Source organism: Sciurus carolinensis, chromosome 7, assembly GCF_902686445.1.
Source record: "Sciurus carolinensis chromosome 7, mSciCar1.2, whole genome shotgun sequence".
NCBI classification, from domain to species: Eukaryota; Metazoa; Chordata; class Mammalia; order Rodentia; family Sciuridae; genus Sciurus; species Sciurus carolinensis.
Genome location: NC_062219.1, coordinates 109,307,257 through 109,329,362, shown reverse-complemented (window position 1 = coordinate 109,329,362; position 22,106 = coordinate 109,307,257). Strand labels below are relative to the sequence as shown.

Below are 22,106 nucleotides of genomic sequence, written 5' to 3'. Positions count from 1 at the left end.
GTCAGGTGACAGTGACTCAAAGAGATATGCAATGCTAATTTGCTTCCCTGTATTGGTGTCCAGGGTCCAGTGACCAACACATGTGAGAATGACCACAAATCATTCTCAAACAAGCTTAGTGATAGAGCCGTGCATCCTTTGTACAGCAGTCCTGCTACTGGGAATAGCTAGAGGAGATGCCCAGGATCATCACAGATCTCCTTGCCCCTCTGTTGACTGAGGGTGAACTTTCAGCATGGGCTATTATAGAAATGTCTCCAGAGATGACGGCTTTGTGTCTCAAAGATAATTTTGCAGGGGCATATTGACTCAGTGGTGACAAAGGATGGGAAAGACAGTTGCCTGTTCTTTACATTAATTCTTTTCATGTGGCTGTATCATACTCCCTCTGATGAAAACTCAAAGGAATCTCAAGTGCACATAGATTTTGCCCACTCTTATCTGCCTGGTGCCTCCCACGCTCAACTGAAGTATGATTTCATCTGTAAGGCTTTCCTGATCATTTCCTCCCCACCTACCAGTCACGGAGTTAAACCAGGTGGCCCTTGCAGCCACCCACAATAGTTCCAGCTTTTCACATACCCCAATGTATGTGGCATTTTCTACTGCATCAGTCTATCTTTCCTCTGGGCCTGAGGCCAGGAAACATGACTTATTCTTCTTCAAATCTGCCATGGTTAACCCACAGCATGCCATAGGGAAAGTGTTTGACATATATTTACTGAATGTACGAATGAGGAAGTGAAGGAATAAATAAGTCCCTGCTCTTGACTCTAACATTTAAAAACATGTGAAAGGCACTTACCAGGAACTAGAGAAACCTTCATAGCTGGGCTCCGGACTGAATTATTAGCAGCATTGGTAAAGTGACAAAATGCATTAACATTTTTTGGACACCAGGAAAATGAGTTTGCCATGAAATTGTGTTTGTAGCACACTTGTTTTCCATTAACTTCTTTTGCTAGAGATAGAGTGAGAGCATGAAGTCACAACGTGAGCACCCAAAGCATGCATATTATCAAGGTGATTCAATGTAAATAAACCTGTCAAATATTTCTCCAGAATGTGTCACATCCATTTTAAATGCATTTTCACTTATTTCCATAAAGATAATCTCTGGTTCCTAGAAGCCAGTCTGCATTTGCATATGTACCAACCAGAAGTTCACTTCTGCCATTCATGATTCCAAATCTGTGCCCATATGTTTCTGATGGTCAGAATGCATGCTGCTTTAGCACTCCTGTAATCCCTCCACTACCTACATCATGCTCTGTGTGTTTATCCTATCCTCTCTTTACCAGGTAGGATTTTAATCAGTTCTTTGTGGATCTTTCTTTTTTACAAACCCATATGCTCTTATAGAGAAGATCATTGATCTTAGTTATCTTTTCATCTCCCAGTGCTTAGCTCAGTATCTAGCACATAAAAAGCACTGAATATATGCATGTTGACCACAGAATGTTGAAAACATTCTCATGTTTCAATATCCAGGTTTATTCCAAATGCTCCTACATGCAGTTTTTTAAAAACAATCCAATCTTTTTAAAGGCTTTCCCAAATTTATGTTTTTGTTCAGTCTGTATTACTTATTTTGTATATTTAATGTTATATACATTCCCTTTTATGAGCCTGGCCTTTCTAGATATCAAAATAGGAGACTAAATTACATAGTTTTCTTCTCATTGATTGTTACTGCATCTTGCTTTGAGCAAATTCCCAAGAATAATTATTTAAAGAATGAATGAGCTTTCAAAACCCTCAGGAAGGGTCTGCATTTTGAGATTTGAGGTTGTAAACTCATGTGTGGTTGATCTTAATCTCTGGGAATCCTGAAGAATCCATATTGAGGATACATTCTACCAGGGAGAGTTTACGTTATTGTTCTTATTTTTGTTGTTATTGCCTGATGGCTTAAGGTGCAAACCAATGGGTCAATTTAAGTTATTTACACTTCATCTTAGTGATCCTGAACCACAAACATTATAAATTCAAAGCCCAAAGTTGGGTGAGGACAAGACAGTTATAATTCTCAGGGGAAACTTGTTGCCCACCTAGAAATGAGGCCCAATTCTTAACTCAGACAGATGGCTTTTGCATTTCTGGCCTATTCTGTTACTAAGCATGTCACCCTTTGAAGGTCCTGGCATTGTGCTGGTGGGATGGGGAGTCTCAGTTACTGCTTAGGGAGCAATGTGTGTTTTTATCCCTCTGGAGCCTTTAACCCATGGCTCTGGGTTTCTGATTCTGGAAAATGCTAGCAGGCAAGCTCCAGCACTAACTAAAACATCATTTCTGTTTTCTTCTCCTCTACGTTTTAGTTGCTTGGTTATTTCTCTTACTTTCTGGCATGATCAACTGTGCATTCAAAGGATTGTTGTATCACTTTTATAGCAGATTATTTGACAGCATAGCAGGAAGGATTATCAGAATATTTAGTCTGCCACATAGGGGAAGTTTAAATCCAATGAAGGTATCTTAACACTGTCTTCAACAGCCCACTAAAAAGAATGCACTACACCCTCACAGTGCTAAAGATTCGGCTGCAAACTGATAGGTCACCAGTCGCATTGTAAAGCAGAATGTAATGTCTATGGGGTCCACTCTGTTACACTGTGTTTCTGATACGGTCTTTAGGTTTCTTGATCTCTGCTTAAGAGTAGAATTTTGGCTCCACATATGTGATATAATATGTCCCAACAGTTCAGCAGTCTTTATCTTACCTGCTGGAAAGGTCAAGGAATCAATCTGGAAAGTGACCTTATAGTCTTCATCCTCTTCTATGCAGCACTTGAAGTAATGGGAGCCTCTGCATAAAACACTAGCTTCCAAAGGATCAGTCATGATGTTGGGCTCTAGAGGCAGCGGGTGAACAGTGACATCTTTGGTTGCGACACTGTATGAGTTCTTATATCTAAATATGCAGTGATAGGTTCCTGAGTGGAAAGAAGCAAGAATGAGATAATAATCACTTATGAAAGTAATTTACTAGAAAGGTTAAGGAGAGTCTTAGGTTTTCTCCTTAAAGCTAGATAAGGCCTCACCACACCTTCCTGGATACTAAAGGAGAAAATTCTTGACCAACCCTTTTCCTGGGCTTCCCATATATTTGAAAGACTAACCAATGACCCCTATATATGCAATTAATTTCAAATAAAGATGCTTCTCCAAGGTTGGGGGCAGAATCAGGTTTCAAACCAGCTTCCCAATTTCTGTTCCAAGGCTCTTTCATCAACCCAGAAAATAAATAGGGATTGTGGTGTATTCAAGGATGAGGTTTGTTTGTTTTTTAAAGTGTTGTCTCTAAGTGGGCAGTACCCTCGGATTCGTGGGTACTACAGCAGCAGAGGACAAATCACCACTTGAGGAAGATTCCCTGGAGAAAATATAGGAAGATTTTAAGGAAGCTACAGGTAAGTAAGACCCTTCCCTTTTTCTTATATTCTTTCTTTATCTTTGCCTGAACACTGGAGGAGTCAGGAGTAGCAGGCACCAGAGGAAAAAGAAAAAGCAAGAGAGAAAAGAAGCCCTTAAAATTTCTGTTGGGAGGAAGGGGAAACTTAAAACTGAATATAAAGAAAAGTGTTGCAGATTTTGATCAGAACAGATTCTTCAGTACCCAGGGATGGAACTGCTTCATAGTTTAATGTGACTGAAAGAGCTACAGTTATTGCCCAGAAATAGGAAAGAGCAACTGGACACAGCAGGTTGAAGTCAGCATGGGAGAAAGATGCTACCATTTCTTGATCATGTGCTAGCAAGTCCAGACCCCCAAATACATAGCTATTTCTGCTAGGATCTTAAATGAAAAAAATAAAGAAGGCATGGGACTCACAGAATCTGAACTGATTAATCCTATAGTTAACAAAAGACTTCAGAGTGAGTGGTCAAGAGTTGCCCACTGGGGCCAGGTTTGCATCCTCGCTCTGCTGTTTACCAGATGAATAAACTTGGATAATTTATTTAACATTTCTGGGCCTTGGATACCTTATCTGTTGAATGGGGATAATAATAATACTGTTCCTTAGGATTATTGCTTTAAATAAATCAAAACACTTAATATATCACATAGATCCAATCACATAGTAAAAGCTCTTTCTATGGCAGTTCTATCAAATTAATTTTTCTCTCCAAGATTTGTAGTTCCTCCCAACATGAACAATGTAGAGATGTAAATAGGAAATAAAAGTGCTTCTGTCTTCAGAACCAGACATATAAAAACTTCATCTAGATTTTTTTTTTTTTTTTTTTTTTTGGTACTAGGGATTGAATGCAGGGGCGCTTAATCACTGAGACACATCCCTAGTCCTTTTTCTTTTTTATTTTGAGACAAGGTCTCACTAAATTGCTTAGGGCCTTGCTAAGTTGCTGAGACTGGCCTCAAACTTATAATCCTCCTGCCTCAGCCTCCAGAGTTGCTGAGATTACAGGTGTGCACAACCATGCCCAGCTACCTAGATTTTTTTAATAACACAGTTAGGGGAAACACTCCCAAAAGTCTAGAAAAGCATTCTTAAAAACAATCCTTGTAACAGAATGTCAAGGACTCAGACACTGGAATCAGACACTATTTCTAATCCTGGTTCTTCAACTGATGTTGGCTAAAGCAATTTTATTATCTTTTCTGGGCCTCCTTTCCACATCTGGATGTTGGAATGATGACATCATCCCCCATGGGACTGTCCCCGGGGTTAGTGTGATGTGGGCGTGTGCTAGGGTGCAGCCTGGGCAGATGCTATCATGGCACGTTTCCTGAGGTCCAGATGGCACCACCCAGAGACTGCTCTTTCGCTTACCGTTCCACTCCCTGGTCGAGGTCTTTACTGTCAGCACTGACTCTGCTCCATCAAGAAACCTCCTTGTGGTATAAAACCTTTCATATATTTTGATTCCAGCAGAAGTGTTCCAGTATACCTCATCGTAGTTACTCACATCGCTGATGCATTTTATGGAAAAGTTTTGTCCCTCAGAAACAGAAATTGGGTCCGGGGTTATGGTGAGGTTGGCTGAAAGAATGCAAATAGAAAAGACAAAGAAAACCAAATGACAAGTCCAATGTTTAGTCTTTCTGGTGACATCAAGACATGAGTGAAATTAAAGACAGAGACAGCAATCACGGACCGTCCTGACTCTACTGGGGTCAGCGCGAATTGGTACCTTTCTGCTCCTGGGCTTTACTTGTTTCTAGGCTGTTCCCGGTGGTGCTCTGAACTGTACTCACTTCCATCACATGCCTTAGGAACTCGTGCACTTCCCTTTTGTGGCTGGAATTATCTCCTGATGATCAGCAGGGCAAAAGATTGCAAACTTAGGGGTGTAGAAGTAACCCAAGCTCCCCTCCAACCTCCTCTGAGACTCCTCTGAGATACCTAGAGGGACAAGAAACAGCTGGCTTCTTTTTTTTTTTTTTCTTAATATTTTTTAGTTGTAGATGGATACAACATCTTTATTTATTTTTATGTGGTGCTAAAGATTGAACCAGTGCAGCATGGCATGTGCCAGGCAAGCACTCTACCACTGAGCCCCAGACCCAGCCCCACAGCTGGGTTCTTGTAGGGACTTCCTTGTCTACTCTTTTAAAATATAGTTTTCATAATATCACATTGTATCTTAATTTCTCTCTTTCGACATCTCTCCTCCACAGAAGCCTAAGCCCTCCGGGCAGGCTTATGCTTCTGTATTTTTGCATCTCTAGCACTTACTTCTGGGTCTATATATAGCCTGGGCTTGATAAACAAAAGAGTGAATTCTAGAACTACATTTTCAGTGGAGGGATCTTAGAGTGTATTGCCAAAATACTCAGACTTGGACTGTCTCAGGTAAACTGGGATGCATGGACACCTTAATATTAGCTGTACATAATTATATAACTAAAATTAAAGACAACTATATATTAAAATTAAAGACTTAACTATATATTTACTACTCTTCTGAGAAGCTCCGGACTGATTCATTAGAAATTATTCACGGGAAATGTTCATGAGAACACTGTAAACGCAAAAGTTATGTGAAAGTCCTACTCTTTTCGCCTCTGGTTCTATCTTTCCATTCTTTTCGAGCATATCGTTTACATGGTTGACATTTCAAAATGTCATTGACTTCAGTCTTCCATAGGGAACAGCTTCATGCCACTGATGCTGGCCTGGTTTTCCAATCAGTATAAAATCGTATTTTTAATCAAAGTACAAAGAAATCAGGGTTTTCCATAGTATCCTTTATAAGCTGGGGTTCAAGTGCTCAGATACAACACCAGAGTTACTCATGTAAGGCATACTGGGTCCCTGGCATTGCCTTCCCTGGCTGCAGGGATCTGGAGGTGGCTTCGTAAGGGTTAGCTCTTTCTGAGAGTGGAAAGAAAAGGCATGGAGTCCTGGAACCTTGAATCTGGTTCTCCTGATTCTCAATGAGATCCAACTGACAGAATAGTGATTTTCAGCAAAGGTTAAACATCTCCCTATGATCTGCCCCAGTTCTACAGATAGGAGTGAAGATACAATGAACAACTGGAGAAGGATTAGGTTATCTGAACATAGTACTGCCTGGAAGAGCTCATGGGTATTTTGGGCAATTTGCAATTTTCTGAAGTGAAGGTGGGTATGCACTCCCAGTTTTAACTCAGAGTTGTGTTGATAACGTAGGCCCACAGAGCCTCAATGTGATCTTTGTATCAATGCTACATTACAGTAGCACACAACATGAATAAAAGCAACAGGTAGAGCTTTTAGTAGTCCTTTCTCTAAGTTTTTCAAAAAAGATATCAAAATAGTCCATCTTTATAAGACAGGTGGAAAAACATTTTTGCAGTTATAGGTAAAATTATGATATAAGGAGAAATGACACTTTCAAGTGTCATTTTAACCAAACTGAACTGAGATATTAGAAAACACTCTTTCCAACTGTAAAATACTGAGAGTAATGGATTATGAAATCTTTCTGTAGCATGATTTCTAGAATGGGCAATACAGAAAAGGAGACTTGGGGAGGAAGCTGAGGGGAGTTAGGATGGTGGAATCCAAGGAAGGAAGAATGGGGTGGTAGGAGGAAGAGGGGAAAACTCTCAGGGGGGAATGTCCTTACTATGAATTCAGTAGCAATAGAACCAACCAACCTAATGGTGAAACTACTTCCTGGTTCATTTTTTTGCCTTCCCAGTACAATGCAGCTACTTCCTTCCCTACAGTAAATTTCCCACTCCTACCATTCCCAATTTTTAAAAGATGCCATCTCAATTTCAATGACAGAGAGGGAACCTCTTCTATCTCCCATTGTTTGATTTACTCCAATCACAATCCCACTTCGGGGAAAACCCTACTTTCTTTTGCCCATGTAGATTCCCAGTTGATTGGCAAGTGTAATGTAGTTATTGCTAAAAATTCTACTGAAAGAATTCTTACCCACAGAGATGAATGTCACATCTATGTTCTTACTGCCTCTGGCTCCATGAATGCCGATGAACTCACAAGTGTAGATGACCGTTGTTCCGGATGACCCACTTGGGCACTGGGTTCCATTAGCCTTGAGGGTGTATCTGCTGCATTTAGAATCTAGGTTTGTCTCTGGGTTTCCTGTAATGACATAAGCAATTCTTTTGCTGTCATGACTGGCTGACTTTTTAATTTACTGTCAAAGAGTCAAATCAATTAAAAGGTTACTATTTAAATTAGATATTCCTTGAGGAGGGGAGAAAGTTTAATGGTTGGGTCTGCAGACTTTGGACCCAGGTTTACCAAACTCTATCACTTACTAGAAGGTATTATTGAGAAAGTCACTTAATTTGCACTGTACCTAAATTTCTGCACATGCTAAACAGGGGTAAGTAATAGCAGCCACTGCCCAGTACTTTGGGAGTGTTCAATGAGATTTTATATATATATAAAATATTTATTTAGTATAGTGCCTGACTGGGGCCTGTCCCCAACAAAGACCATTAGTGGCGGTCACTGGAATGTGAAAAATAAAAAAGAGAAGCAAATGTGTTTGGGTATGATTTTAACTGGAAGGAATAAACATGTCAGATTAATTTAGACTACTATTATTTCTAAAGGAACAAATGATTCTGGGACATCTATTCATCTCCTTCAAAAACGTGTTTGTACCTCGTTCCCTCCTACTATGTGTACTTGAATGTTTTAGTGGAAGCTTTGACATCATGTTTTCTCAGTTACCAGCAGGTTTGTCCTTCACAATAGCTCTCTTTCCATATGTTCCTTTCCATTCCCAGAAACATCACACCCTCCACACCATCTTCGCCCCTTGCCTGGGGCTCTGGGACACTCAGAATCTGATTTTTCCCACTCCAGTCCCTTCCCTCTCTCTTCTCCCACCTCATCTGCTGCCATGCACACCTAAGACATTCTTCAAACACCATCTATCTTTCAAAAATGAAAGAAAAAGAATAAACTCCTTGATTGTTGCCAAAATAAGCACATGTTTTTAGCACTGGATGGAAGATCAATATTTGAAAAACTTTGCTTGACATGCAATCAGTGTTTCTCCCTAATCCCCAAATGGTTGTTCAAGTCACCCAGGTGATTTCTAGCTTCATTCACCTTGCATGAATTACTTCCTAGCTCATAGTCATGTCTCCTCACCCTCTCTAAGGCTCATCCCTCCACTTATCCTCTGAACAGTCACTTCTTCCAGTTCTGCCTGGACCTGAACTGCATCCTTTACTGTTCCTCTCCCTGCATCTTTAATCTTTCCTGTGGTTCCTTCACTGTGGACTTCACGCATGCTCAAGGCTTCGTTTCCTAAAATGGCCTTCCCCAATCCACAAGCTCCTCTACCTACCAGGCATTTGCTCCTGTCTTTATTCCATGATGTTTCTACCTATGCCACTTCTGTTTGTCAGCAAATCTTTACAACTGGGCTTATTCGCCCTCTACTTTACCAGGAGTGTTCCTTTAAGCCTACAGTGACCTCTTCTCTTCATGCTACCTGTACTGCAGCATCCCATGCTGCTGACCACCTTCTCTCCCATAGGTTTTTCCAGCTTCTCTGTCTTCATCCCTCCTTCTGTGCCTCCTTTCCAGGTTCTTTGCCTTCTGTTCCCTTCTTAAGTGCAGATGTTCCCCAGGATACTGATCTTTCTGCAAGGGTTCTGATACTCATCTTTCCTCATCTTTTCTCAACTCTCTCACTGGGCAGTCTCAGCAACAGCTATGGTTCCTATTTAATACTGTGCTTGGAGGACTTCCCTCTCTCTTCTGAGAGAAATACCTTTGTTGGAAATTTTAGAAGCAAATTCCCAAGTGTTCATTTGACATCTCAGGTACCTCTAATTCAGTATGTGCAATTTATTTATTTTTCCCCAGACAAAGCCTGCACATCTTCCAGTACTTCCTCTTTTTGCCATTGGCAGCTCACCAAATTAAAAATCTTAAAGTCATCTTTAATCACTTGCATTTCCTCACATTGTACTTCTACTCAGCTGTTAAGAAAATAATCCTTTAGATTATGCTTCTGAAATATTTTTTTAGTCAATCCAGGGCCACTTGCCCAGGCTCCTCTATTTGTTGTATGCACTTGACATATTACTGGAGCTGGGTCTCTGTAATTAGTGATTTTCCTCCTGGACCCATAGGTTACACTACCTGAATATTTATTTTTCTAAAGGTCAGTTCAGATCATCTGACAATCTTCCTTTTACCTTTAAAATCTTACCATTGTGTATAGAAAAAAGTAAAATATCCTTAGTGTGATATATGGCATTTATTTTTAGTATGATTTAAATATGCCTCTCTCCTTTTAGTCTTGTCCTACATCGCTCTCATAAAAACTAGGTCACATCCTGGGACTTTGACATGCCCTACAGCTTCACACCTGTATGCCTCTATTCATGCCTAAAATAATCTTCTCTCCTCTCATCAACTCTATTTTTTTCCCGTATTTTTTTATTGGTCCTTTATATTGATACTTCCTAATCCTTAAAGATCCAATCTTATCACCAAACTAGCACACAAGGTAATAAGCTATGCAGGATGGAATGCATAAAGTAACATACTAAAATAATGGTAACGTGCAGTGGATAGGCTCCCTAAGAAATGTCTCAGTATATTACATAGATTACGGGAGGGATAATTTAGTTGGGAGAATAACAACGACATCAGAGAGGAGCAAGATTTATTTTAGACCTTGAGAGACAATTAGAGATTAAATAGATAGAAATGGGGCTCATGATCCTGGTGTGGGTTGGATACGTGTTGTGAGTTTGAATCAGTGCTGATCCTAGCATTCCTTTAAGGTGCTTCCTGGGTTGGAGCTGGGTTAAGGATAATCAGCTATGTGAGATCCAAGTTCCCACCACTTTTTAACTAGAGCAGCTCCATTCTGGTCTGTTGTACACATCAGATACGCTCTCCTTGGGGGCAATTCTGCCTTTCTGGAGGACATTTGGAAATGTTTAGAGACATGTGTGGTTCTTGCATCTGGAGTATGTTACTGGCAGTAGTGGGTAGACACCAAGGATGTTATTGAACATTTTACATGCACAGGACAATCCTCACAGCCAAGAATTATCTGGTCTAGAATGTTAACAGTGCCAAGGTTGATAAACCTTCTGTTAGACAATCATATAAGATCTTGCTTGAAGAAAGGATTTTTTTGGTCAAATCAGAAAATGAACATAAGTAAACACACAAAACAGCAGAATGCAGATCTCAACCAGGGAACAATAGGTAGCCCTGGTTGGGAGAGAGTGGACATAAGGCTCCAATGAGATGGTAAACTCACAAACAAAGCAGAACCCATGTATCAGCACCATGCACACAGTGTTCCTTATGATACCCCTGGCTGTGCAAGTCCAGGTCTGTGTGGAAGGTACTGAATGCAGCTAATAGGTTGGTGCTTTGCTTTCTGTAGAAAAGATGGTCTCTGCTCAAGATTATATAATACCCCAGACCCTCGCCTATAAAATGGTGATAATGATAGCTACCTTGGGATGGGGAGGATGTGAAGAAAGAGAAACCAACAGAGTTGAACACATTGAATCTGCCACAGCAACTTTTACGATAAGAACAATGCCCTTAGAGAAAATCTCTTCCCTTTTCCTGAGAGCAGTGGGAGAATGTTATTGAATGCTATTCCTCTTAAAGTTAGAAATTCCCCCTTTGAGCTCAGTGCAGTGGCACACGCCTGTAATGCCAGCGACTTGAGAGGCTGAGGCAGGAAGGAGGATTGCAAGTTTGAGGCCAGCCTCAGCACTAAGTGAGGCCCTAAGCAACTAAGTGATACCCTGACCCAAAATAAAAAAAAAAAAAAAAAAGAAAAGAAAGAAAAGGAAAGAAACAAAGAAACAAAGAAAGAAAGAAAGAAAAAATGAAAAGAAATTCCCCCAAGGCTGATGACTCACTTTCTGCTTTACCTGTTTCAGAGTGCTCTGAAAAGGCAACTGATTCTAGAGGAGGTCAAACATTCCAAATGCTTTGGATGAAATCTTTTGCTACAGTGCTTTCTATTGACCTGGGGAAAATGGGTGCTAAAAGTTGTGGTGTTTGGAGAAAGAGACCTGCAGAGAGGGGGCAGCAAGAGGCAGAGGAAGAAGGGCAGGGTGCCAGAGCAGAGGCTAAATTCATCAGAGAACCCTCTGTGCAGGTTCCCAGGCAGCCAGCCCTGCAGCAGGAAATTCATTGTTCTGCAGTCTGCTCAACCCACACTGGGCATTAGGAATGTATGGCTGCTAGAGAGAGGTCCCCAAGCATCTGCAGCACAGACTTCCTGGTTCCGCTGCTAGAGGCAAGGTTTGTCACCTCTCAGAGTTGAAAGCTTCTCAGTCACTACCACAGGAATTGTGCAAGGTCTTTCTCCCATCCGGCAGTTCCTTCAGGATGCCTACACCTCCTCTTCCTTAAAAAGCAGGGAAATGACTAAGGGTCCCATGTGTCAGTACTTTCAACAGTTAAGAAATGCCTTTTCCATCCTTCTGCAGTGTTTAAAGTCACATACAAAAGGTGCAGGTGAAATAAGCTTTGCCAAATAAATGTGCTCAGAAAAACGTGCATGTTAATGAATCTTTTTGTTACATTGTCCAACAGCAAAGGCTTTAGAATATCAAGGCTCACCACACTAATGATTTTCACATTTTGGTTTAAAGATTAGTTTTTATTTAAAGATGAGCATGTAATACTGCTCTTCCTGGAGAGAAGAGCTGGATGTGTGGTTCTACTGGATTCCAGGTAGAAAAAAATCTTCCCTCCAAAACAGCCGACCAGCTCACAGAGGTGCTGAATGATATAGTTGGCCAAGACAAACACCAGTTTTGAGAAACAAGATCTGTGGTGAGTCCTTATCCTTTTCTTTTCATGTTGTGGCAACCTTGGATTTAAGTCATTTAATCTGGTCCTCAATTTCCTTATTTTTATATCAGCAGTAAAAACACCAGCTTCAAATTTGTGGTCAAGCTTAAATGTGATTAAAAGCAATCACATATTTTTTAAATGGGTTAATCATAAACTGTTATACAAAATGGAGTCACTATTGCTGCTCTTATTTATTAGTATTATACTTATCAGTATAAACTGGAGAGTGGACTTCAGATTCAATCTCCTTAAAACCAAAGCAAACATGATTGGAAATTGACATGAAGTAGCTGCGAGGACAAACATGTCTACAGAAAAAGATAAAAAGCTGGAAACGCAGAGAAAAGATCGAAGTAAGTATGTAAACTAGGCGAATACTGAGAGGAGAGACAGAAACAACAAGTTCCAAGTCCTCCATGAAAAGCCAATGACTTCCTCCTTAGTTCTTTGCTGAAGATGAAAAGGAAAGGAAGGAGGGACACGCTTTTCTGTGGGTTAGAAATGCCATGAACCTCAGCCATCAGTACTCTGTCTTGGGTCTTCTGCTACTGGAAACTCATCTATAACCCAAGCATGACATTGGTCTGTCTGTACTTTTGGAATTTTGTTCTAAATGCCTCAGCAGGAGCTGACACCAAACTTAGCGCTTTTCCGTAGTTTGAAGTCCAGAAAAAAAGAAAAAGAAGAAGAAAACAGGCATCTGATATCCACCCCCCCTTCCTATCATATCTCTCATTTTTTACATGGTCAAGAAGCAAGTAAAGACCTATTTGCAAAAGAATATCTTATCTAACATTCTTACCTAGAATTCTTATTTCCCCTTCCTGCTTCCAGTCTACTTTGCTCCAGTTTACATTATTCTCACTGCAGCAGTTCAAAGATACAGGATTGTTGTCGCACATCACCTTCATTTCTTCTTTTGCCAAAATTCGGATGGGTATCACCTCAATTTTTTTTTTAGCCTCATATTCGAAAATATCCAATATCAGTTTGCAAACATATTCACCTGCACAGAATATACAAGATCATTTATTATTACCACGCATGTGTATCTCCTTAGATGATAGTCTGGTCTCATGTATCATGGCATTACATCATGAAGCTTCATTTTCAAAGCACCTGGGACTTGGTCTAAATGCTCCTAAAGGAACATTTGGGAAATGCTGAGGGTCAATGCAGAGATTTCTGATGCCACAGATACAGAGTAGAGTTGTTCTAATTGCAGCACTCTCATGGATTTTGCTAGTAAGAAATAAGTGAAAGACGGATAAAGGGAGGGAAAAGTTTTTGGAAAGCTTTGGAGGAATGAGAAGATAGAAATTTTTGACATCTTATTTAACCCTCTGGTAAAATCAGTCTGTCAAGATGTGATATGCCTCATGTGTCAACAGCCCACATTTTTTTTTTTGTTTATTTTTTTGTGGTGCTGGGGATTGAACCCAGGGCCTTGTGCATGCAAGGCAGGCACTCTACCAACTGAGCTATATCCCCAGCCCAACAGCCCACATTTTTATGCAGAGAAATAAAGGTGACCCTGTTGATATTTGGATTAAAATGAAGAGTTAAGACTTAAACTCCTGTGACTTCTTGGGGTGGACAGGATGGTAGGGACAGGTCAAAGGGAAAGATGACAGGAGAGTGCAAGAAAATCTGGGAGTGGGGGTGATAGATATGTTCACTATCTGGATTCTGGTGATGGTTTCACAGGTGTACATATGTCAAAACTTAATAAACTTTAAATATGTGCAGCTTATTACATATCAATTCTACTTTAAAATTTTTTAGAATTTAATTGAACATTCAAGGAATAATAAGAAAATACTGCATACTAAAAAATACAATAAAATACATTAATTAATTTAGAAAGAAATATTAAGATCACAGGATGAATTTTTCATTGTGGAGTGTTGAGTCTCAATACTTCTTTTTGAAGAGAGCAGCACCACTGACACATGATAGGGTTTTCTCTTAAGAGCATTCAGCTCCATTCCTCACACAAGACACCAAGGAAGACTCACCTGCATCACCCTGAGTGACATTGTAAATGGTGAGGCGCGATACTGAGGTTATGTTGTTGGGCATCGAGGTGTAAATGGAGAATCTGCTGCTGTTCTGAATGTGTCTCTCTCCCCGGTACCAAGACACATTGGAGGACAAAACTTCATTTTCACATTCCAGGCTTACTGTGTCCCCTTCAAAGATGATTTCTGGTATGACGGTGAACTTAGTTTCATCTGGAAATTCAAAGAGAAGATGTTAGGATCCCAGAGCAAATAAATGTAACAGAAGCCAGGTGTTCCTTGCTGGGGTTCTTAGGAGGTCTCCTGAGCACCCATGATGCTGCACCCATGTGGCTCCTCAGTCCACTCCCCAAACTACCATGGAGACCCGCAGCGTTATAGCCTGCTTGGTAACAGGGCAGGGCTTCCAGTTTGGGACCTATACAGCATGTGTCTTAAGACACTTAGGAATTCCTAATGGTAGTAATGGGATCCCAAAGCTATTGCTACTGAATGGAATATATCAACTGCTTCTCACCAGTTACTCATTGAAAATAGAATTGTTATTGATAATAAGTAAAACCTTCTTGGGAACAAAGAATTTTTCAAGGTCTGATCCCCATGGACCCTTAAGTATGAGAACTTAGTAAGTAGACAGGTGTGGATTTGGGTTCTGGTTTTGCCCCACAAGCAGCTTTGTGGACCTGGGGCACCTGCTTGGTCTCACCCAGCCTCAGTTTACTTATCTGGAAAATGAGAGCAGTGAGAGTCACATTGGGAAGGGACTTGGGAAATCAGCAGTTATTATTTCTGTGATGTCAGCAAATTCCTGAGAATCGCTGCATTGGTATTACACAGCTAAAACCACCACATTGGTTATCTTTGTATACATTTTTATGGATGCCCTTTGCTTACATAACCTTGCAGTTTTTGTAAGTTGTGGTTTTTGTGTAGTGTCCTTCATGAGCTATTTGTTGAGGAAACCAGAGGAGTGGGGTTTGAAGGCCAGGGAAGACCTGCTATAGATAATAAACATGGGAATAAATCACCATAAAATTAATTTTGGGTAGTATGAAATTCTAGTCAAAATGTTAGTATCTTACCACTTTTTAAAGGCTATTCATTTAAATAAGATTTTTTTAAATCACATTCAACTATTAGGAAGCAAAATCATCTGAATATTTAATGTAGTGCACTAGCTTTGAAGTCATACAAACTTGTGTTACTTGCTATGTGTCCTTGGGTGAATCATTCACCCTCAATAAGCCTCCAGTTCCTCATCTGTTTGTGGGAGATAATGACATCTACCTCAGGGGACATTTGAATATGAAATAGATATAATACACTGGAATGAATACAGAAAATATGTGGTAAGTGTTCCTGTTTTCATTGATTGTAACTAATAAGTAAGATTCATAGAATGCCAGTATTATATGGTTATGTGGAATTGAATAAAAATTTAGCAGGAATAACTAAAAATGGGTGTTGTAGTTAAGGGACCTGCTGATTAATAAAATATCACCAGAGGATTGATGTATGATAAAGTAAATGAATCTATTATAAAGACTGCCATGTGCCTTTTGCATTTCATGAAGATAGATTTAAAAATAAATTCCTGATATGAATTTGTTCATTCAACAGTTTTCTTTCTTGCCCTCTTTCTCTCCTATGCCCAACCCACACACACACAATGAAGAAGAAGAAGAAGAAGAAGAAGAAGAAGAAGAAGAAGAAGAAGAGGAGGAGGAGGAGGAGGAGGAGGAGGAGGAGGAGGAGGAGGAGGAGGAGGAGGAGGGGGAGGACGATGACGACTATAAGGGGAGGTGGAGGAGGGGAAGAGGGAGGGGAAGGAGGAGGAAGAGGAGAAGAAAATTTCATCCAGTTACATGAGTTTTTGGATGTCTGTGTTCTGGTTGAACACCACCTACACTGGAGAGCAGGATGGTATCTGAGTTCCCTGTGGAATTGAGTGCTACCAATTCATGTTTATTGCTCTAGGGCTGTGCATATCACAGAATCCCACTCTGGTCTTCCAGGGAGGACAGAGATGGATATAGACTGTGTAGTGGGGAGAGAATGTTGAGTGCCATTTTCAATGACTCCATCGCTCTTTGGAAGTTCAAGTCATGGATACAAATGCACCATGTGAACTGTATTATCAGCAGCATGTGCCCGGAGGGACAATCAGTCCAACCACTAAAACCTGGGCACTTACTCATTTATATGACTGACTATCCTCCACATGACTGAAATTTTGGGAAAAGAAGATCACAGTTTCAATTTAACTATGCAAAAACTGCCATTCTCCTGATCCCTTAGAACCACAAACAAAAAGAACTCTTCGGGGCAGAGAAAGCACATCTGTCTGTTGGTCAGTTGGTGTCACGGTCAGGGAAGGGCAGTATGGCTGAGATGGTGACTGTGTAAACTGTGTTTTCAGGTCACTTATTCCTTTTCTTTAATTTTCTGATTTTTATTTATGTTTTATTATCTTATTTAGTCTGAATTTTCATTTTGCTATTACATCTTATAATACATTCTACCATTATACATATTTCTCATACTTCCCTTAACTAGTTTTATCACTTAGAATATTTTATATTAATAAATGATGTGATGTTTGAAAATAACTGCAGAGAACATAAAACAGAGGATATGAACTTTCTGTGAGGCTGAGCTAACTCCTGATCAAGCGGCCCTTTCCTCTGTGCCCACACCATTCTTTCAGTGCCCTCCCCTATAGTAGATTCCAATGATTGATTGCTCTTCGCTCCAGACTGCAAACCTGAGTTATACAGAACATCTGCTGGTCTATTCCTACATGCATCCTACCTTTCTGGCTTCGCTTACTAGTTCCCAACTACTAATAGATTTAACCTCCTACTGACATACTAGAACCCAACTTCGAACCCCATTTGTAAAGTGGGGGAGAATATCTAAAACAAACACACACACACACACACACACACACACACACACACACTTTACCACCACTGATGTAAAGTGGTTCTCACACTTCCTGGTGCATTACAATCACCTGGAAAGCTTCTTCTTGAAATAGATGACTCTGCTGTAAGTTCCTTACTCCCCTCTCCCCTGTATCCCAGTGCAGTGACACTAGCCAAGTATTGACCAAAGATAGGGAGATGGCACATAATCCTATGTGCCAGGAACTGGACAGTCTCTCTCACAGAATATGTCAAAATGTGATTTTCTAGGTTTAAGCATAACCATCAACACCATTACCATATCTATATAGAATCTACCAATGGGAATATATTGCAAGGTTTCACTTACTACTAGGCACCCCTTGAAAGGAATTGTAGTCCATTTTGTAGGTCTGATTGAGGGTCTGCGTGACTTGCTCGTTGGCTTTCTGAATTAATCCAGGTGGTGGTGTTGTAGACTTGACTTCATATGCCACAACCACACTGCCCTTGCTGGACAGAGACCACTCAGTTCAGTAAAGAAGCAATTGACCTGGAAGAGTCTAGATGCTTGTGGTTTGTTTGCATGAGGAAACAGATAGCAGGAACCACCCCTGGGGGACTATTATGCTTAGGGAATCGCTGAAGGAAACCTGTCTTCAAACTCTGGATAAAAGCCCTAGACAGGACTTGCATAATCCAAAAGTATGCAAATAGGTAATATAGGTGAAAAAAAGTCGCATGTGGGAATTAATGAACAGAGTCCCACCCCCTGGTCATGGGGGGCAGCCACCATGCAGAACCTGCTGATGACTGTCACACAGGTATTCTGGCCTCTATTACCAGATACACAGAATGTAAATGAAACCCAAACTTTAGATGTTCCCATACAGATTCCTGATTTTTAAGATTGGCAACTAAGTCTTCAAAAGAGTGTGCAAACCCACACAAGGCTACAGGGTATCCAATTCCAAGGGGAGCCAGCGGTCCTGACTGGTCAGCAAGAATTTTCTTGCATAAAGGCATTGGTACAAGACATTATTTCATTTTTAAATTTCGAAACTCTCTAGATTGAAAGCTTATCTTTTTGCAAAATCCTTGCACACATAAATTGACCACATCTTTTTCTGTCCTTACTTCTGTATAGGTACATCTGTAAGGGATGAGCAGCTCTTCTCAGGGTTTCATTTCCCTTTTAACCCCTGTAATCTGGCTTTTGTCTACCAAACTGTTCTTGCTGAGCACACCACATCATGCCCACTAATGTTTTATTTTTTCCTCCTTAACAGTCATGCTGATCCCTGCTATCAAAGAGAAATGAACAAATTATAGCATTCTTACGTGAACTCTGTCACAGTCACGGATTTGAAGCCTGGTAAAATTTTGTAACCCTCCCGGAACTGGAAAATAAGGCAAGATGAGTATCACATATTAGAGGCTGTTGAGAAATATAAAAGACTTAAAAACCAAGTAGAAAGCACATGTTCCTAATCACCCTGGGTAAAATTTTCTTCTGTATATTTTGTTAGTACTGGCATTAGCAGATCTTTGAGGATACATTTCATAACTATCTGTGTCAGTCTGGGTTCTTGGAGAAGTAGACACAAGATTAAATGTGGGGGGGAAGTAATTGCTCAGACAGATGCACAGGAAAAAAAATGGTGAGGAGTGGGGAAGGCAGGAAAAGCCATCAGGTCCTCTGTGGAAGAGGTAAGCAAGGTTGAACAAAAGCATCCTAGCTGAGCCAGGGAAGGTCCAATGAAGCCTTCAAATGAGTCTCCATATCTGACACAGATCGAGTTCATTCATCACTAGGTAGAAGCAAATGCCATCAAGGGTTTCAGAGAGAGCTTGGAACTCAACCACATCCCCTGTGGCTAGAGGTCCAGGAGGGACACCTGGGAGGCCACCTCAGTAACTGTTCCTCATTTGATGATATTGCAACATTGATTGAGTTAATATAACCTTGATGATGTTTTTATTCCACTGTGTTCCTCTGAACACCAACCCCACAGGAGATTCTATTTGACCCAAATTAAATTTACAAGCAGCTACAATGTGCAAAGTTAGCTGGTAGGTGGGCAGGGTGCCTGTGGGGATGGGATCCAAAGGTTAATGCGTACCCTGTCTTTGGTGTATGAGAGGAAGGCTCTCCTGTGTAGAATTACGACATGCCAAACATACTAATCAGAGGTCCAAGAGTTCTTCTGGGTGGGCACTCCATCAGGGCACCCAGGGAAAATGACAATATTTGTGTGGTTCACTGGGATAAGCAAGAGGCTGCTCCTAGCCTGAGGCAGAGATTTAGCTGCCCTGAGAATTATGGAAAGTCATTACCTTGGGCCACTTGAATAATTTACACCACACCAGTTGGGAAGCTGTTTCAAGTGAGTTAACTCAGGCGTAGCATTTAGTTTTTAAGTTGACCCAGTGCAAAGTCCTTTAGGATAGCATCTTGTAATGGATTAGCATTTGCAGGATTTATTCTTTTTTTACATAATTAGATTTAAATGGTCTTAAGTATAAGTGTCTAATGACCTGTAGTGTAGAGAGGTTTGAAACCTTTGTGCTTGGTCTTAGGTTGGTCTGCCAACCAGATGTTAGGATTTTCATACATTTGGTATATGAAGAATAGAAATGAAACAACTGGTGCCTCTGAATATATTTTAGTGAACCCATGCCACCAGATCATATCTGAATCATATCTACCTTGGGAAGAAGTTCTACTTGTAGGTCAAGGTGATTTCTTGACCACACTCTCTCCTGAACACTGATTTGAACACTTCTTAATTCACCATCCAAGATGGGTATGAAATACTTCAAATTCACATCATAGATTACTGTCTACTATGAATGAAATAGACTCAGTTTAGCCCACACAGTTTGTTGGTTAAGAGGTTCCTGGGGCCAAAACATACCGCTCTTTCCAGGTCAGTCTTGTAAGACCTATAGAGGGCAGAGGATGTGTTCTTAAGGTCTTCTGGAAATCCCACATTTAGTCTGACTTTCATTTTCAGGGTAACATCTGCTGAGCAACACAGAGCAACACTTAAATAATCTCATGTTGGTGTTCGAATACAGACAAACAGAGAATCATTTGCTTTAGCTAAAGTAGAATCACTCAACCAATATTTATGAGCAGGTACTTACCTCCCTGGAGCTGGCAGAAAGGTCCCTTTGGAGGAAGTCCTCTAAGGCAACTGCAACGATGCCCTGGAAGGGAGCTGCCATGCTCTTGGCAAGTGGGACTGTGGAGGCACCTTTCCTGAGGCCACCCATAGCCTGTCTCACAGGAGCACCAGATTTCGTTTCCAGTAGGCCTGCAGACTACCATCAACAAGAAGAGGGAGGTCAGAGAAGGTAGTTACCACATTTGCATTTATGGGCTGCAAGCATCTGTACTTGAAGGAAACTCTAACTTGACTTCATATTGCTCTTTTGGGAAGTTCCAGAGGATTGCACAAGTTCCTGAATGCACATATGTCCCACAGTGCCATCAGACATGGCCATCTGAATGATGGTGCTGAGATTATTAAGTGACTGTCGAGTAAATGATGAGTCACCTTCTGGAGGGTCTTGCCTAATAGAAAATAGCCACCAAATGTCTATGATGATAAACAGATTGCAGGACACTGTCTGTGATAGCCAGTCTCCAAGGTGGCCCCTGTCCATCCCTGTCTCTGGGTATTCATACTCTTTTGAAGTGCCCTCTTCTACTGTACTAGTGTGGTTCTGTGTGACCTGTAGAATATGGCAGAAGTGATGGTATAAAGCTTCTGAAATTAGGTGATTAAAGACTGCAGCTTTTATGTGAATTATTTTCTTCCCCCTTTTTCCTCTTCTTAATTATCCACACTTACAAATTATTCAGAATAAACTAACATATGTACTAATAATTTAAAACAAACTCTGGTACAAAATATTATTTGAAGCTAGATATATATTATGTGGGTTTTATGAGGGCAGCAGACTTTTGTCTACTTTGAGCATGTATTAAAATTATTTCCTAAAGTGCTGACCAGCTGACATGGAGAATAAGAGTGGCAAAAACAGGCAGGTGGATGATGGCAGCCAGTGTGAGACATTCAACAAATCCTGAAAAAGATACAGATGCACATTGTGCAAGTGGATAATTGAGAATTTCTTATGTTTAATCTCCACACTTGTGACCTGGTGGCACACATCTGAGGAACAGGATAATCCAGGAGTTAATGGAAGGCAAATTCTAAAATGCCCTGAAACTCATCTTGCTGTAGAGAAAGATGCCAATGTCTACCAGGTTTCTGCTTGTTAATTTCTATGGTTGCTGCTACTGGGGAACTGTCCTCATTTGCATTGTCTTTCAGTGACCTACCTGGAGGCAAACACCTGCAGACACTTTATGTTCACAGAAGTATCACTTGGGACAGAGACCCACATCCATTCAGTGCAACCAACTATATTAAAATAACATTATGGGCAAATATTTCAAAGTTTTACATTTCAAATGATTGCTTTGCATACTATAAAAAAAATGCAGCTTTCCTCTTGATTGTTCCTCTCTGTTTCTCTCCATTTTTCTTGTGGGAAGTTAACTACCATGGCATGAAGACATGTTATGGAGAGGCAGATAGTAAAGAACTGAGATCTCCAGCTAACAGGTAACAAGGAACTACAGGCTGCCAACAACCACCTGAGTGAGCTTGGAAGTGGATTTTCTAGCTCCAGATGACTTCAGCTCTAGTTGACAGCTCAATTACAACTTCATGAGAAACCTTGAACCAAAACCACCCAACTAAGTTGCTCCCAGATTTCTGATTGTCAGAAACTGCAAGATAAATAGTGTCTGTTGTTTTATAATCCTAAGGTTTGGGGTAACTTGTTACACAGCAGCAGATAATAAATAC

General features: G+C 40.6%; 1 protein-coding gene across 6 annotated transcripts in view; it reads right to left on the bottom strand.

Moving 5' to 3' along the window:
* The window catches only part of Adgrf5 (adhesion G protein-coupled receptor F5), a 97,178-nt gene that overhangs the window by 15,030 nt on the left and 60,042 nt on the right, over positions 1-22,106 (bottom strand). For 3 of the 6 annotated variants that reach the window (XM_047558094.1, XM_047558091.1, XM_047558092.1), the window contains exons 5-15: positions 20,371-20,547; positions 20,139-20,248; positions 18,562-18,620; positions 17,591-17,733; positions 14,312-14,527; positions 13,096-13,299; positions 7,392-7,562; positions 5,155-5,274; positions 4,794-5,003; positions 2,721-2,933; positions 806-961 (exon numbers count right to left, since the gene is read on the bottom strand). In XM_047558094.1, coding sequence (XP_047414050.1) covers positions 806-961; positions 2,721-2,933; positions 4,794-5,003; positions 5,155-5,274; positions 7,392-7,562; positions 13,096-13,299; positions 14,312-14,527; positions 17,591-17,733; positions 18,562-18,620; positions 20,139-20,248; positions 20,371-20,547 — 1,779 coding nt within the window. The remainder of the gene's footprint in view (positions 1-805; positions 962-2,720; positions 2,934-4,793; positions 5,004-5,154; positions 5,275-7,391; positions 7,563-13,095; positions 13,300-14,311; positions 14,528-17,590; positions 17,734-18,561; positions 18,621-20,138; positions 20,249-20,370; positions 20,548-22,106) is intronic. The other 3 variants (XM_047558093.1, XM_047558095.1, XM_047558097.1) reach the window with 3 other exon arrangements.